This window comes from Haliotis asinina, chromosome 15 (genome assembly GCF_037392515.1).
Source record: "Haliotis asinina isolate JCU_RB_2024 chromosome 15, JCU_Hal_asi_v2, whole genome shotgun sequence".
In the NCBI taxonomy this organism is placed as follows: Eukaryota; Metazoa; Mollusca; class Gastropoda; order Lepetellida; family Haliotidae; genus Haliotis; species Haliotis asinina.
In genome coordinates, this window is record NC_090294.1 from 35,699,457 (window position 1) to 35,717,944 (window position 18,488).

At 37.0% G+C, this 18,488-nt stretch overlaps 1 protein-coding gene across 2 annotated transcripts in view; it reads left to right on the forward strand.

The window, feature by feature from the left end:
• Window positions 1-800: 800 nt before the first annotated feature.
• LOC137265473 (VPS10 domain-containing receptor SorCS2-like) overlaps window positions 801-18,488 on the forward strand; it is a 46,598-nt gene continuing 28,910 nt past the window's right edge. For both annotated transcript variants that reach the window (XM_067800878.1, XM_067800879.1), the window contains exons 1-3: window positions 801-1,119; window positions 9,209-9,273; window positions 14,528-14,630. In XM_067800878.1, coding sequence (XP_067656979.1) covers window positions 811-1,119; window positions 9,209-9,273; window positions 14,528-14,630 — 477 coding nt within the window. In that variant the 5' untranslated portion in view covers window positions 801-810. The remainder of the gene's footprint in view (window positions 1,120-9,208; window positions 9,274-14,527; window positions 14,631-18,488) is intronic.

Here is an 18,488-nt window from a genome sequence, read left to right on the forward strand (position 1 = left end):
AGCCTGAAAATTACAGTGAAAAAGATGTTTAACGGTATGACCAAGGCCCTCTCTTCAATGACAGCTGCTGGATTAGCTTTCTGAGGGACTTCGCATTACCAGCTGAAGGCGATATACGATGTGATGAGAAAGCAGTTTGGAGGAGTTGTTGAGCTGACGAAACATTGGCACTTTCAGTCAACGAAAGCTGTATGTCACCCGTGGTGGAATGAATACAACCAAGAACACGTGGAGAATCGCCCGCCATGATTATGAACATTACACACAGTACTTTACAGAACCGGAAGTATTTACGGACATGTAGGCAGAAATGTTTGAAGATAGTTATCTTGAAATCGTTTTGAATATACCTCTATCCAATTCAATTAACGATATCTTCAAAACAAATTACGATATTGGTAATTTCTCAGTGCATTATCCCTGATTGAGATATCGCCAATTCATTTCATGACATGTCTAAATTCATTTAAAAATATATCTAATTCACTTCAAGACATCAGCAATTTATTTCAAGTTCTCATTAATATGTTTCAACAGAGACCATATAGAGTCTATTATATGGTCTCTGGTTTCAACATTTTCTGAATTAAAAATCATCAGTTATATTCACATTGGAGACATCGCGATTTCCTCAATTCAAGATATCTTCACTGAATTCAGTATGAAACTGTCTGCCATACGTAATGTCATGTAAGTGCTTAATGTCATTTAATGCATGCATCCTTTGATCTTTTCCCAACACGGAAGTTGAGAAACTTTAAACCAATCAAAACGCTCAATGTATTTGCTGCGGACGGTAGTAGATCAAAGATGGCGTACCAAAACATTCCGGGCTTTGTGTGCATGGTTGTTTGCATCGCTGTTTTTGTCTCCTTCGAACTCTCACACGTTTCAGCTGTTCATTTACATGAGGATAGATACACGGCTAGCTGTACTCCAAGGAAACTCGACATTAGCGAGCATCATGGGGATTTCCTTCCGGTCAGAGTGAGACGCGATGTCGCGAACTCGGCGCCGTCCAACCCCGGTGGTAAACACCTCAATTTCACAGATGCATACCTCACGGAGACCGAAAGACACAGAGAGGCGTATATGCATTGGTCAGGGAACAAAAGCAACGTATGTATTGTTATTTATACGACAAGACATATCTGAATTATATATTGTGGGGTGTAGACAGGTGTGTTTACTTTCAACGTCAAGTAGCCAGGGGAGAGGGGATGTACCAGGTACGATGTGACATGGACACAGGCTAATGGTGTCCTAGACCTTTGTCGGACGAATATTTTGTGCACTGACCTACGTATGACTCTTCCCATGATATTTCGATGACTGTCAATCACATGACATTCCAAAGGACATGACAGGAGGAAGGGAAATCAATTCCGTTCAAGTGGGTTACGAAAATATATTTTAAGGTCACACTTTGTTAGTAAATAGTGTGACAAATTGGTCATTAATATATTTAATATATGTGATCAGTCTTGTTAAATGAATTCACGAACCGTTACTAACTGCAGGCTCAACATGCTGATATGTATAACAATAATCAAAAGTTTGAATCATGCAAACCAATGATCAATATTATCATGATTATGTACTCTGTCCCATGCTTCCAAGTGACTTGCAAAAACAAAACTGACATCCCATCCATATATGCTGCTGTAGACATGTTCTGATTGCAAAATATTCTTGCCACAGTTAGCATGGTTAGGTAACTGAATATTCCATGTAAATCTAAATGATGACTAAGAACCAACTAATGAGGAAGTTGTCATTTGAGAAGTAAATAGCTGACGCTGAAGGTTTTAGGATTATATTTAACAAATGTTTGATAGCATGACTTGACCGACTAGTGTATAGCAGATATTACTTAAATACAGCCGAAGCTGTCTAAACCAGCACTCATTGGGACTGAAGAAATAATGTTCCAGATTGTAGAGCTGATGATAAATGAACAAGCCATGAACGGGACTGAGATTTTACGCCAGTGTTTACAACTTGCCAAATTTGAAAGATGCCGGTTTGGACAGCTTCCACTGTATATTACAAATTACACCTGCATTCATGTTTGACATGAACATGGTGACAGTATGTAAATTGACATGTATTTTGTTCTGCAGTAAAAACAAATATTGAAGGTTTTCTCATTATTTCTGTACTAAGGCTTTGTTGACATTTTAACAGCTGACAGTAACCATGGTAATGTTGGAAACAACTTCAGATATGATGAGAGGTATCATTGTATTCATGTATTATAAAATTGACATATGTCCATTACCTAGTTACCAGTTACTGTTTGTGACACCCGTGAAGGTGTGGAGTAGAAATACTAGAATAGGCCTTCAGCAACCCATGTTTGCCATATCAGGTGGCTGTGCCTGTCATAGGAGGCAACTAATGGGATCACGGTGGTCAGGCTCACTGACATGGCTGACACGTCATTGGTTCCCAATTGCGCAGATCAAAGCTCCTGCTGTTGATCACTGGATTGTCTGGTCCAGACTTGATTATTTACAGACAACTGCCATATGGCTGGATTATTGTGCAGTGTAAAATGGAAGTCACTCACTTATTGTTCATGATGTGAAGATATTACCTGATGTAACACTTTTATGATGATGCCATGGCTTAAAATTACCATGTCTACTAGTGTGAGAAAGAAAAATATTTTAAGGGTACTTTTTGGTTGAGCTCACATCAAGCATAAGGCATTTGACCTTGATATTTGGCAACTAAGTTAGTGACCAAATACATACTAATAATAAGACAGTGCTGAACTCCACAACCTACATAGCAAGCTTGAGGCACAAACAAATAAAAAGATAAAACATTGGTGATTTTATTATATAAAACAGATGGGTCTTATAGCCCATTCACACTTAGGGCGAAATGAGCTGGCATGCTATTGCAATGAAAATTTCTGGAAATTCCTGAAAATTCTAACTAAATTGTAAAAACTTCTTACCGCAATCCAAATGCATTCCAACTATTTGGGCCAATTCTTGTAACATTCCCGAATGTTTCAAACATGTTTCATTTCAGGTACATGCGAAGTACTTTAACTGCATTCAAAGTATTCTGAATGTGGTGGCGAGTGGTCCTATGCGTAGTGCTCAGGTCACAAATAAGTTATGCACTGTCGAGCTTGGACAGTCTTTGGATGGGGTGGCTGTGTTTGGCAGTTTGACTCCTGAGAGTTTCTAGGAGGTCACTCCTGCCCCACAGCGAAGCACATGTGAAACGTGGTCTCACCTTAGGCAAGTGAGTTTGTTCAAAAATTGCCTGTTCACCCAGCAGAAAATGGGTACCCGGTGAGATAAAATTCATGTGACTATAAACTTCTAGTGCCTAACAGGCAGCTTGGGTTATCTGGGGTAATAATGATGATCAGTGTGTTGATGCTTTGAGCATGTTTTGTTGCATGGAGATTAGCGCATTATAATACTTGACATTATTATTGTTATTATTATTATTATTGATGTATTCAATGGAGAAATGGTAAGCCACTTCAGTACTGTCAGAATGTCTCGAATGCTCATCAAATAAGTTTGATGGATAAGATTGCTGCTGGAATTCAGGTTGAATAATCTTCAGATTTTGCAGATTTTGAATATCCTACTATTTACCCTACTGCATATCCTGAGTGTACTCAGATTGGTTTTCTATTGGAGGTGATACATGGATCTTTCCACATGTTTTGAAACCACATGTGAAAGTGACCATTTTTTGACAAGCATTTGACTATGTTGAACTCTCTCTATCTAGAAGCAGAAAAAACCTACCCTTCAAGTTAAAAATAACACATGCTTTGAGATGCAAATATTAAAGCTAATAAAATATATTACTCATACCTTTCTGTCCTGTGGTGTTTTTACAACACATAGTGACAACTGAGCACCATTTTACATGTCATATGATCAATGATGCTGTACATTTTTAAAACATCTGGTGTTCAGTCATTGATCAAAATCCCTTAAGACCTTCCAAAGCCTTTTTCCTTTCAGTCATATCTTTTGACTTTTTATACCAACACCATAGATCTTGCAAATAGTGTCCTTGCATTCCGTTAGATATGGTTCAGCCGACCTTGACAGCTTGCACTCTGTTTACCTTGGATGAGTCTTTTCATAGCAGCGACCTTTTGTTAAACCCACGCCTGTCAGTTGTTGAAACATTGTGGTTACATGTAACAAGGTCAGATCATATTGTTGAATTCTGGAAACTTATCATCTACTGCTCAACTAGACCATGTAGACATACCAAATAACAATGACAAGAGGGGTCAGCGGGTAGCCTTAGTAGCTTAAGTGTTTACTCATCATGCCTAAGACCCTTGTTTGATTCCCCACATGGATACCGTGTGTGAGGCCCATTTCTGATGTGCCCTGCTGTGATATTGCTGGAATATTGCTAAAAGTGCCATAAAACCATACTCACAAAGACGGAGGTTGTTTTTTATGGTTAAAAATAAGTAGTAATAATAATAATAGTCTCTTTATCATGCACATTGCTCCATGCACGATGGATGCTCGAAGCACCCAAAGAATCTGATTATTATTACCCCGATAAACCCAAGCTGCCTGTTAGATGCTAGAAGGTTAGTGGTCACATGACTTATTCCACCGGATACCCTTTTGCTGCTGGTTGAACAGAGGCAATTCTGAACAAACCCACTTGCCTAAGCTGACACCACATGTGTTATGCGCTTTGTTGTGGGGAAGGACTGAAGTCCTAGAATCTCTCAGAAGTCAAACTGCCAAACACATTCACCCATCCAAGGACTACCCGAGCAGTATATAAAGTATTATATTGTATTATTTGTTGTATGGGAGTGGGACACATACAGTATTCCCAGAAATTATTGAGAAAATCTTTGTTTATTTTCTAATGATGTTAAGATTGGAAAAAGGGCTTTCACTATGCACTAAGCATACTAAATAAGTGAGACAACTCTTGAAGGCTTAGAAGGCAGCTCATTACGTCAAGAGTTATCTCCCTTGTCTGAACAGACGGTTTCCTGTGTTGACATGGCAGAATTTACAGCAAGAGAGAAAAGAAAGCTCATTCTAGATGATTTTGAAAGGGGTGAGGCTGATGCTAAAGTGTTAGCTTGTAGACATGGTATTCCTCTGTCTACAGTATACAGAACTTTGAAGAATATTCAAACAGGAACCGGGATAGAGCACAAAGCAGGGGCATGGCGGCCTAGGAAATTCAGTGTTGTGGATCGCCGAAGACTTGGGCAGATTGTGAGTAGGGGCAAATTGAAAAGTGTTGAGAACATCAGAAATGAAATGATTAGCAGAGGAAGTCCTCAGGTATGCAATGATACAGTTAGGCAGGAATTACAGAGACTTAGTTGGGTGAAAAAACGTGGAATTCCCTCGCCGTTGATGAAAGATGCACTAAAGGAAAAACGTTTAAACTGGTGTCGGGCTCATGAAAATCAAGACTGGGATAATGTTTTCTTTTCGGATGAAAGTTCTGTTTGGCTTTTCCCTAATTGTGTGAAAATTTGGACCAAAGATACTGTCAAATCTATCTACCAGCGACCAAAACATAGCCCAAAGTTTCACATGTGGGGTGGCATATCGGCTCGCGGAGTGACGCCATTGTGTGTTTTCACGGGAAACTTGACAAAAGAAAGATACGTTGACATTCTAAATGGTCACCTTCTTCCGACAGCACAAACATTGTATGAAGATGATTGGATTTTCCAGCATGATAATGACCCAAAACACACTGCGCGCTACACAAAACAGTGGTTGTCGGGCAAAAATGTTCAAGTTTTAGACTGGCCCAGTTACAGCCCAGACCTAAACCCAATTGAGAATGTGTGGGGAGTCATGAAGGACAGAATAAACCAAAAGGGACTGAGAAATATTGAAGATATGAAGGCCGAGGTGGTCCAATATTGGGATACCCTGTCACACGATTACCTACAAACGTTTATGGGTAGTGTGCCTAGGCGTATTCAGGCATGCATTGCTGAGCGAGGAGGTCTAACAAAGTACTAAAACAAGACTGAGACTGTAAAAGGATGATGTTTTAACATGTTTATGTAAGTAAAACGCCAGAAGTTAATAAACGTAATGAGTTACATGACGCAACATGATTCTCAATAATTTCTGGGAATACTATAAGTTGTAAGGCTTATTCACTAATTTCAATTTATATTTATGAATAAAAATATGGAGAACATTGAGATGTATAAAGAAGAGCAATGTAATAACTGAATAAAAATCATTCCCTCTACCCTCTTCAGACTGCAAGGGGTTAGTTAAACAAACAAACAAACAAACAAACCCAATCAACCATGCTTCATAACCCTCTTACTCCTTAAATAAATAGCTTGCCCGACTTGCCAGAGACGATACCACTGTTTTAATCATAGAATTTGTGTTATTTCAAGTTATGGCTAGATTGTGAAACAGTAGGCGTGTTTGTTAACAGCTGAAAGGATGGTGTAAATCCAGCTGTGGTCCATGCAGGAAGCAAATATACTGTAAATTTAAGTCCCCATGGTTCCTAGTATGTAGATCTATCTTCAGCATGTTTTTATCCTGCACAGCACGATTTCCTAGGGGTAGTAAAATGGACTGCACCAGTGCCTGCGTCCGTGCACATTTATCTTTTCCGGAGCAGAAAAAATGGTTCACTGTTTCATCACCAAACTTGGCACATAGATAGACCTTGTAATGTAATGGTGTCATTTGATGGTTTGGAATTCTGAATAAGATATTTATGAGTTTCCATGGCAACATGGCCAAGTTTGGCATAGACTGAAATTTGGTGGTAGTGTTTTTTTCCAGAGCAGAACTTAAAACCATTCACTGTTTCTTCACTAAACATGGCACAAAGTTTGACGTTGAAATTGAAATTGGTAATAGTGTTCTTTTTCCTTTGAAACTGTTCAGTATTTCATACATAGGTAGGTCAAGTGGTGAAGTAGTGCCTTTTAGTAGTTTGGATTACTGAGTGAAATATTTGCGTTTTCATGACAAGAAGTTTGACTTATACTGTATGTAGGATAGTGCTCCTTTTGGTGCAGAACCTCTAAACCTTTCAATACTCTTCTTCAATTTTCCTTATTCATTAAGAGTATTTTGTCACTGTGGAGATATTGATGTCTTTGTCATCTTGTTTATATTGTAATCTCTTCTGTAGTTAAAATAGTTTTGTATACTGCTTTGATATTCAGAACTGTGATATTGTAGTTGCTTTACTGTCCTTTGTTGACAGACTTTTTAATAATGTACATGAATTTATGGTGAACAGAGGCAATTTTGAACAAACTCATTTGCCAGATGTGAGACCACATGTGTTCTGTGCTTTGTTGTGGGGCAGGAATGAAGTCTTAGAATTTCTCAAGAGTCAAACTGCCAAACATGGTCACCCATCCAACATGTCCAAGGACTGCCCAAGCTCAATATGGTTGAATATTGAATGAAGACTCATTCATGTGCTGTCACTACTGTAGTTGGTGCTGATCAACAATGAAGGGAGAAATGTGGTAGATTTGCATTATATGATTATTTTCTTGAGACAGATATACAACTAATCATCTTAATACAGGAAGTGAGTCAATAGTTACACATCCTGTATGCAAGGTTCCATGAATATGAATTTAGAAGTGCAAGGTAAATGTACAATATACTCAGTCTCTACATGAGGAGATATTTGTGATTCAAAAATTGGTTTGAAGTAGGCAAGACATTCGAGTTGGTAAAATTTGAGATAGGCATGTCATTTTGGGTGGAAAAGTTTGAAATATTCCTAGACAAATCCTATCTTTTTGGATCAGTATTTATGTAAATCTATACACGTGTAATAGGAAAACAAGTATTTACCATGTTTAAACTTAATGAACGTAACTTCTGTTGTGCAGATAGTAAATGTGTGCCTTTATTGAAATTTCAATATGATCAATTGTTGTTTAGTGTCTCACTCTGCAATGCTCCAGCTATATGGCGGAGGTCTGTAAACAATCCAGTGACCAACAGCATGAGCATCGATCTACACAATTGGGATGCAATGACATCTGTCAAGCCACTATGACCACCAGATTCCACCATTTACCTCTTATGATAACCACGGGTTGATGAAGATCTACACAATTGGGATATAATGACATGTGTCAAGCAACTATGACCACCAGATTCCATCAGTTACCTCTTATGATAACCACGGGTTGATGAAGATCTACACAATTGGGATATAATGACATGTGTCAAGCAACTATGACCACCAGATTCCATCAGTTACCTCTTATGATAACCACGGGTTGATGAAGATCTACACAATTGGGATATAATGACATGTGTCAAGCAACTATGACCACCAGATTCCATCAGTTACCTCTTATGATAACCACAGGTTGATGAAGATCTACACAACTGGGATATAATGACATGTGTCAAGCAACTATGACCACCAGATTCCATCAGTTACCTCTTATGATAACCACGGGTTGATGAAGATCTACACAATTGGGATATAATGACATGTGTCAAGCAACTATGACCACCAGATTCCATCAGTTACCTCTTATGATAACCACGGGTTGATGAAGATCTACACAATTGGATTATAATGACATGTGTCAAGCAACTATGACCACCAGATTCCATCAGTTACCTCTTATGATAACCATGGGTTGATGAAGATCAAATGTAACCTTGATCTTCAAGGGTTATTTAATATGTGTGATTTGTAAACTAAAAGCTATATATCCTTGAGCTATGTGAACTGCTTGGTATTACCATTATGATTTTGTTTTATTTGTGAGAAATATATTCTGAAACTTATTACCAACTGGTCATGCTGGTAGCCACAGCGGCCATACTAGTATATGTAGCTAGGACATTCGTTGTAGAGTGCGGGCTCCACATTGAATTATCATATGCAAGCCAGTTTGGGTTTAGGTTTAATGGGTTTTAAGTAATTCTTATGTGTTGTTTGTACCCCTAGATTTGTAATTGATTGAGTAAATGTGATTTTTATCCAGTAAAATACGCAAATACCGGCCTTATGTGGAGCTCTGGGTAGCCCTAGATCCTGGTAACATTAATCATCCTTGTATTTGTTGTCATTTTGTTAACCTTGGATGTGTTTAGACTTGTATTGTTCAGTATTGACTCATCCCATTCACAAGTCATGTTCCAACAGCTGAACATGTTTTATATTCTTCTTCTGTCTTTTTCAGGTGATTTTCATTCTCACTCGTCAAAGAGCCCTGTCAGGACAGGTAGCCAGCAGTAAACTTTGGCAGTAGGTATTATTTTGTGTTTCGAATTAATGTAAGTTTGATATTATTGTGAGTAAATTGAGGTGTTAAGTCACATGAGCATTATTTAAAGTGTATAAGTGATTGGGATGTTATTGTTAAACTGTCGATACCCTTTGGTTCTGCTGAGCTACATGCGATATACTATACATTTCTGTGTACACTTAAATTTCAGGTTTTTTCTGTGTTTGAACCAAAGATTCTCACTGATTTTCATCCATGTTGTGTTATTATGTTCACTTGTGCTCATGCTTCATTATTAAATTTCCCCATGTCTTGTTATTTCACATCTTATGAGGACAGTGGGGTAGCCAAGTGGTTAAGTCATTCACTTATCTCACCAAAGACCCAGGTTTGATTCTGCACATGGGTAAATTGTGAGAAGCTCATATCTGGTGTTCCCCATCATGTTATTGCAGGAATATTGCTGAAAGCTGTGTAAAACTAAACTCAGTCACACATTGCTATGGCAATCAATATGTTCATGTTTTCTCCATGTCTTCATATTATTTCACTCATAGTCATGCTCATTGTTCCTTCCTGCCTTAGTATTACTAGATCTGGTATTATTATTACTAGTTCTGGTTCTGGTATTATTATTATTACTAGTTCTGGTATTATTATTATTACTAGTTCTGGTATTATTATTATTACTAGTTCTGGTATTATTATTACTAGTTCTGTTACTAGTTCTGGTATTATTATTACTAGTTCTTGTATTATTATTACTAGTTGTGGTATTGGCATACAACCAGCGATACGATACATCACGATACTAACACTATAGTCATCACGATATATCACCAAAGTATTTTCGATTGAAGCTGCGATACAATTCTGATACTGTGGTGGCAATACGATGCTTATCATGATGCTAAAATCTTTAATTCCAACACCAGCACCTTGAGGTCAAAACAAAACCATTTTAAAGTATTTGATCTAATCACGCCAATGTTTTCCAATGTTTATTCAGAAATGGATTAATTAAGTTTATACATGGACTTTGTGAATGATGATAAAATGCGAGTATTATGTTTGATACAGTTCCAGATGCAAGAGTTTCAAATAAGTATGCATATCTTTTAATCATCAAACAAATGTAAGTTTTTCTTGACAGATATCACGATTTTGCAATATTCAGAGTAAAAGATTGATTTTTTTTTGGCTGACTGGAAGCTTTGTATCGGGAATCACTGTATCGGTGACCCATGAACTAATGCCGTATGAATCAATGCCATGATACGTATCGATGAATCTTCACACCAGTAGTTATTATATTCCCCAGTCTGCATGTTCATCATTGTTCATGGTCTCACCAGCATGGTGTATCTAAGATCACAGCATTAAATGTAGATTTCTCACAGCTTGAGTTGCCCTTCTCATAATTGTTCTGTGTTTCTACAAATGGCTTGTTTGTCACACCAAACTGTTACTCTGTTTCCTTAGTTGATAGTTGTACTTGTATTTGATGTAATATGTATACATACATATTATTTATGAAATAGTCCTTATCAATGATGACTCATGCTTCATTTATATATTGTACTACATGTTGTATGGGACTGGTGTTTATATGAGTTGTAAAGCTTGTTCACTAATTTCAATTTATATTTATGAATAAAAATATGTTTACGAAAAACAACAGCATAGAGAACATGGAGATGTATAAGGAACTATAAGGGTAACGCAATTTTTCATGGGATAATCATTTGCAGAAATCCGAGGTCTTTCATTAACCCAACGAAGGAGGGCAGTCGAAAAGACCGAGGGCTTCTGCAAATGACAATGCCCTGAAAAATAGCGTTACCGTTATTATAGCTAAAATGAATAGAATTTTTAATAAAATAAGAATAAAAACAGCGGCATCGGTTTAGAAGCATTTACTGCCAACAATGAAATGACAGAGGTCACTGACACACATTTTACAAATATAGTCACGTCATAGAACAACACAGATGACGTCACTATTGAGAGTGACGACATTCGACCTTGACCTTTGCTCATACTACCAGCCGCCATTGTTTTCAGTGATCAACAACGTTAAGACTTCAAGTCAACATTTTCATTGCTGTATGTTGTAATTTATGGTACAATTGTTATGGTTGGCACAGGCAGGAAAGCGCATAATGGCACAGGCACATGTGACGAATGTGAGCCAGATATATGGTCAATAATGAACCCAAGTTCAATCGAGCCGTAGGTGATTGAACTTCAATAGCTGAGCTACTTATGACGGGCATTATCAAGTTACTGTGGCCTGTAACATGTGGTTGTTTTAATGATAATTCTATCCATTTTAGCTATAAAGCAATGTAATAACTGAATAAAAATCATTCCCTCTACCCTCTTCAAACTGTGAGGGATTAGTTAAACAACAAACAAACAAACAAACCCAATCAACGATGTCTCATAACCCTCTTACTCCTTAAATAGACAACTTGCCCGACTTGCCAGAGAGGATACCACCGTTTTAATCATAGAATTTGTGTTATTTCAAGTTATGGCTAGATTGTGAAACAGTAGGCTTGTTTGTTAACAGCTGAAGGAATGGTGTAAATCCAGCTGTGGTCCATGCAGGAAGCAAATATACTGTAAATTTAAGTCCCCATGGTTCCTACTCCTAGTATGTGGACTCCTACTTGTAAACACATATAAGATGATCCACGACCTGACAAATGACCCCAATTTGCATACTTGGGAACAAGAGGGAGACAGGTTGTCTGATAAATATCGAGAAGTTCATTTTCCCAGTACGTTTCACGCATGAATTGTTGTAGTACACTCGATATGGGAACAGGTACAATCCCAACGAATTGAATGAACTCAATATACTGAGCAAATATGTTTAGGACCACCGATCCATTCACGAAGCAAATGACTTTTCCTGGGTTTTTTTTAACAAAATTGTTGAATATCTAAAATGCTTGTCAATGCCCCAATCATCTATTTGTCTTGTCTTAACTAAAGGTTAGTGTGGAATATCAGTCTTTTATGCCTGAAATTGCAGTCTTATCATTCGAAGGAATATGCGGTGTTGATTTCATGTCTCGGTTAGCATGTATTGCATGTGCATAATCTTCAAGCGACGTGTAGCAGCCGCCCAGTTCGTTGTACCGCCTCTCATGTCACAAATGCGTTTAGTGCGCAGAATCATCTAATATGTGTCTAGCAGTAATATGTAGATCTATCTTCAGCATGTTTTTATCCTGCACAGCACGATTTCCTAGGGGTAGTAAAATGGACTGCACCAGTGCATGTGTCCATACACATTTATCTTTTCCGGAGCAGAATGTTAAAATGGTTCACTGTTTGAAGTGTTTCTTCACCAACTTGGCACATAGATAGACCTTGTGGTGTAATGGTGTCATTTGATAGTTTGGAATTCTGAATAAGATATTTATGAGTTTCCATGGCAACATGGCCAAGTTTGGCATAGACTGAAATTTGGTGGTAGTGTTTTTTACCAGAGCAGAACTTAAAACCATTCACTGTTTCTTCACTAAACATGGCACAAAGTTTGACTTTGAAATTGAAATTGGTAATAGTGTTCTTTTTCCTTTGAAACTGTTCAATATTTCATATATAGGTAGGTCAAGTGGTGAAGTGGTGCCTTTCAGTAGTTTGGATTACTGAGTGAAATATTTGCGTTTCCATGACAAGAAGTTTGACTTATACTGTATGTAGGATAGTGCTCCTTTTTGGTGCAGAACCTCTAAACCTTTCAATACTCTTCTTCAATTTTCCTTATTCATTAAAAGTATTTTGTCACTGTGGAGATATTGATGTCTTTGTCATCTTGTTTATATTGTAATCTCTTCTGTAGTTAAAATAGTTTAGACTTGTATACTACTTTGATATTCACAACTGTGATACTGTAGTTGTTTTACTGTCCTTTGTTGACAGACTTTTTATAATGTACATGAATTTATGGTGAATTTAAAGCTTGTTTCAGTTACAATATGGCTGAAATATTGCTGAGACAGTAAATCTGAACTTCACCTACTCACTCACTCACAAGCATGGTGAACATCCCTGGCCTACATTGTTTTGATCTTGCCTTCCACAATATGCAGCACAGGGCATCATGCCTCGACAGACAAATGACTGAGCTCCAATTCCTCTCCGACTGTCTCATTGTGACATAACACCCACCAACACCTCAGTTGAATCAGGGAAATGAATCAAATATCTAAGAGAACTTGGATGAAAATGAGCTTCCATCTGTGACCATATTGTGTTGTTACACAGAATGATGAATGTTGTATGCACTTATGGTTTGGTGTTTGCCATGGAACTTGACAAATGTAAGAGTAGGGTATGGTCTGAAACTGAAAGTCATGATCGACTTTACGTGACTTGACCAAAAATGAGCCCCTCATGTAAAATTAATCATGACTTTGAAAGACCCAATTAAAAAACCCCAGCAAAATCACATTGAAAAATTGTAAAATGGTTAACTAGTGCTCACCCAATATGCACATGCATAGATACTGGAAGGCCATTTGTTTTGAATTTTTTTTCAAGCCAAAAGGAGCTTTGAAAGTTTGCTATATCACCATGATTGATGATGACATGAACATGAATATTTGTGGCAGGAACTTCAAATTATTGAAGAATGGACTTCTGTTGAAAACTATTGTAGAACTTCAACATTCAGACTTTGTGAGACTTCAGTTTTAAAGCATATGACTAATATACAACCAAGATTAATCTGACTTTTTGTCCCTTGCTGCAGTGTGGAATGGGACACTATGTTTTCAGCAGCGTTCGACCGTATAAACGTCCCAAGTCTTGTTAACACGATATGTCATGAACTGTTTTACCCAATGTTTTCAAGTTTGGTGATAACCTACATTGGTGGGGGATTACACATACATCTGTTGATTTGGTTGACCTTGACCTTGTTTTCAAGGTGACCATGATACTTTGACAACTTTTCAAATGTACCTCATAAAACGTTGCACCCAGTGTCTTCAGTTTTGTCAACAGCCTACATTGGGTGATTATGCAGAAACCAGTCATTTCAGGCATCTTGGCTGTGACTAAGTAGTGAATATATTGTAAATATTTCATTGTTCTTTAGTGGTGGGGGCGTTGCCATATTTGTGGCAAACATTTGTTATTTATGGATAGTAGAGCATGGATACTGTACTTGTTGACCTTAAAAGCAAAGGTGTGCTAGGTATCAAAGTTGTGAAGACTTACATGTCCGAGTAACACAAGTGCTTTGTATTCCAGATCCCAGGACTATGGATCCACATACACGAAAGTTTCTCTTGGACATCCCGGGAAAGAGGCTCTGATCACCTTCTTCTACGTCTCCCCTGCCAACTCTAGTAGGGTAAGAAAACCATCACATTGTGAGAATTGTGAAACCAATCTAGTATTTTTTAAAATAATAGTGGCAGAAATTGTATTTGGAAGCTCAGTAATGTTTTAGCATAGTAGAAAGTGATTTTCTGTGTTGTGGGTTATGAAAGTGATGTTTTGTGTTAGCGTTTGTTAACCCCAGGGTGTATGGAAACAATATTGTGACATGCTAATGTTTTACTGTGGTGGGGAAATATTGTAGGATATTGGGTTTATTCAGGCTTATGTGATCCATTTGTGTATTCATTCCTTCATGAATTCAATTTGTTATTTGCTATCACTGGAATCATGAATGTTATGACAAGGAGTTACTTACTTGAATTTGTGTGTATCAAAGTGAAATATGCAGAAAGTAATATGGCCTAAGGTAGGCAGGAAAATATTCAAACATTGACACTATTGACATAGTTGAAACAGGTTAGTAAATATTAACATAATTGTTTTCGACTTACAAACTTTGGGGTCCCAGGGTCTTGTGTGATGTGTGTCTCCTGTAGAGATGTGTATATTTTGATAATTTCTTTAGAATCTGAAAACATGAAATGAATCATTGATCATGTCGACTTATGGATGAAACGATTCAAGTAACTGCTTTGAAAAAACATTCAAATAACAAAGTCATAGATATGTTGTGAGTACACTGAATAATATTTTCTGCATCCATTCTCTACATTTATGCATATTGGACATACATATATGTGTAAAACCCTATTATGTCAGCTGATAACAAGTGATTTTTCTTAGTTTGCTATGGGTTTTTGAGTTAACTATTTTGTACGTTAAGTCATATGCACACTCAGTTTTAACTCAATCAACCATACTGATCATAGCAGTTTCAAGCTTGTCAGAATGGGATTCACTGATTTTGATAATCCAGTCAAGAGGCCGACATAGCTATATTAGTCGGTAGCAAGTTTATCGATCTTCAAAATAAAATAAGATGATATTTTTACACTTAACATAGCGTTAAGATGAATATGTATTCATGGATAAATGTCTTCCTGAGGTAATACAGTCTGATGTATGCATCTTTTGTAACTATGTTGACCCTCGGCTACCTTCTCGAATGACACTGCTACAAAGATACATCAGACCATATTACCCTTGAGAAAAGCATGCAACTTATAAGGTCAGTTCATTTGACGTAGACTATGAAAAAAACTTGTTTGATTTTTTTGAAGCTGTAAACCTCACTTTTCTATAATTAAAAATGCCCTTAGATAGATGTGTCCATATACTGTAAACAGCCAAATTTTCGCAACCGTTTAAATTTCGTGAACTTTGCGTCAGACTTAACGACATGAGAATAAAAACATGCGATAATATAGATATATCATACACTCTATTCAGGTAAGTCAACAACACAAAAACAATACAGGTGTCATTGCTCAATCATGTGTCACCGCTGGGCTAATCTGGATTAACACGGCTTAATCACATTTATTTTCATTGCTCTAACACCTAATTAAAAAGGATTAATTCTGAAATCAATTACATTAATTTGTTGTTAGATCACTTCGCAAATCTGTTTATTTTATAACAGCTCAATGGTCACACACCTGTGTGTCGTGTAAAAACATTCAGAGACGCCCCTGTAACAAGATCACCTCGCAAAATTAAGAAGGCGCGAAAAGGTTTAGTGACCATCACTCAAAATGTAAAGGCGCAGAAATAAGACAATTTACAGTATACATACAATTATTAACTTTATCACTCAGCAAATTTGTGCACATGTTATTTCTGCCACCATAAAGTTCCTTTCATATCAACATTACCACAAAGACCATACAATTTCCAGGGAACTAAATTACATGTAGTACAGCAATTATTGTTCTGTTGATGTTTTCCATGTTTGTTGGCCTTAACCCACACCTGTTTACTTGTCATTATTTACTTGATGGTCAGTTAATGAATTCATAACCGGTATAATTAGTGGTAATTTCACTCACATGACTCGAAAGGGTACCCATTTGGTTTTTCTTGCATTGGCTTTAATTATTCAATAATACAAATTCAAGTCCGACTTGGCAAATGTGTTACATGTTATGTGCTATGCACGTGGAAGCACAGAGCCATCAAGGTGAGCATGGAATCTTGCAGCCACCTCAGGTTCAGATCTTGGGGGTATCATAAATTAAGTTTACAATATACAGATGAAACTATACCATGTTGGTTGATTAATCACTGTTGTCATGCATATTGGAAGGTTTATGTATACATGTTGACTAACACAGACAGAATACATACATATGTTGTTGTTAAGTCTTGGGTAAAGACGACATACTTTGTTCAAAGAAGATCTTTGGATCTATGATCTAAGTTTACAATATACAGATGAAACTATACCATGTTGGTTGATTAATCACTGTTGTCATGCATATTGGAAGGCTTATGTATACATGTTGACTAACACAGACAGAATACATACATATGTTGTTAAGTCTTGGGTAAAGACGACATGCTTTGTTCAAAGAAGATCTTTGGTAGGATCTATGGTAGAATAGGTCAACTTATGCTTGCCACAGAAGGCATCTGTGCTTGTCGTAAGAGATGACTAACAGGATCGGGTGGTCAGGCTCGCTGACTTGGTTGACACATGGCATCGTTTCCCAAATGCCCAGTTTGATGCTCATGTTGTTGATCACTGTATTGTCTGGTTTATTATTTACAGACCGCCACCATATAGATGTGACATTGGTAATTGCAGCATAAAAATTAAACTCACTCAATCACTCACGAGGATTGATTGATAATCTGTTGACTGATTGCTCATTGTCGTGGAACTCAAGCTGATCAATTTATAAAGACTTGTGGTCATCAAGATCATATTTTGGCTGACCAATGTAACTTGAAGCTGACGTGAAGAACCTGAAATAAAGTTACATGACCACTTGAGAAACTATTATAAGTTATGATATCCCCAAAGATTATATAGATTTTACAATATTAGATTGTTAAAAGACACATGACATGGAACAGCTGTTGGTTGATGGGGTATTGTTCCTTTGTGTATGTATTGATAGATGCATAACTCAAATAGGTAACTGACTCATATTATTGATGTAAGTTTTGTTAGTAATAGTTTCCAATATTTGTATTTTTTTTCACACATTTGTTGTGGAATTGAACAGAATCATTCCTCTTCAGTTACGTTGTGGTTGGGAATTTCTTCAGTGATGAAAGACAATACTAAGTCATTGTTTTAAAAATCTTTTCGTTGTGGACCAGTAAATCTAAAGTAAGCCTCACTTAGGAAATTTATTTCAATTCAGTGAAAAAAAACAGATCAGCATTTATTTTTTTTTAAGTTCCAAGGTGCATAGAAACATAATATAGATTTATTATGCAATCATTATAAGCCATATATATCCTCTTAAAAAAAAGTAGGGGATCGTAATTTTTTTTATTTACGATTAACAATATTTAGGGGATTTATTGGAGTCAATCAATGTTGATATGATATTACTGAATGTTTTGAGAGTGCATCACCATTTGCACTTCCCTACAACCATAGTAATTTGGAATGTAGTCACTTTTGAAATATGATTGGTGTATGGTATATTTGCATGTATATGATTTTCATTTTAAAACAAACAACTAAAAACAAACACTAACAAATGTGTGATGCTAGATGAGTGTCAAAATTAATGATTTAAGTGATTTCTTGACCTTCTTGAAAAAATGTCAAAATCAAGAATTGGCCCCATGCACGTGTATGGGTCTACTGCGCTGTGCATGTGCATATCATGCTTTGTGTTAAGGGGTGGTAATAGAGGGAAATGGTAATGCGTTCATAAGATATCTGTCCTTGATACGTTTGGTAATGTTT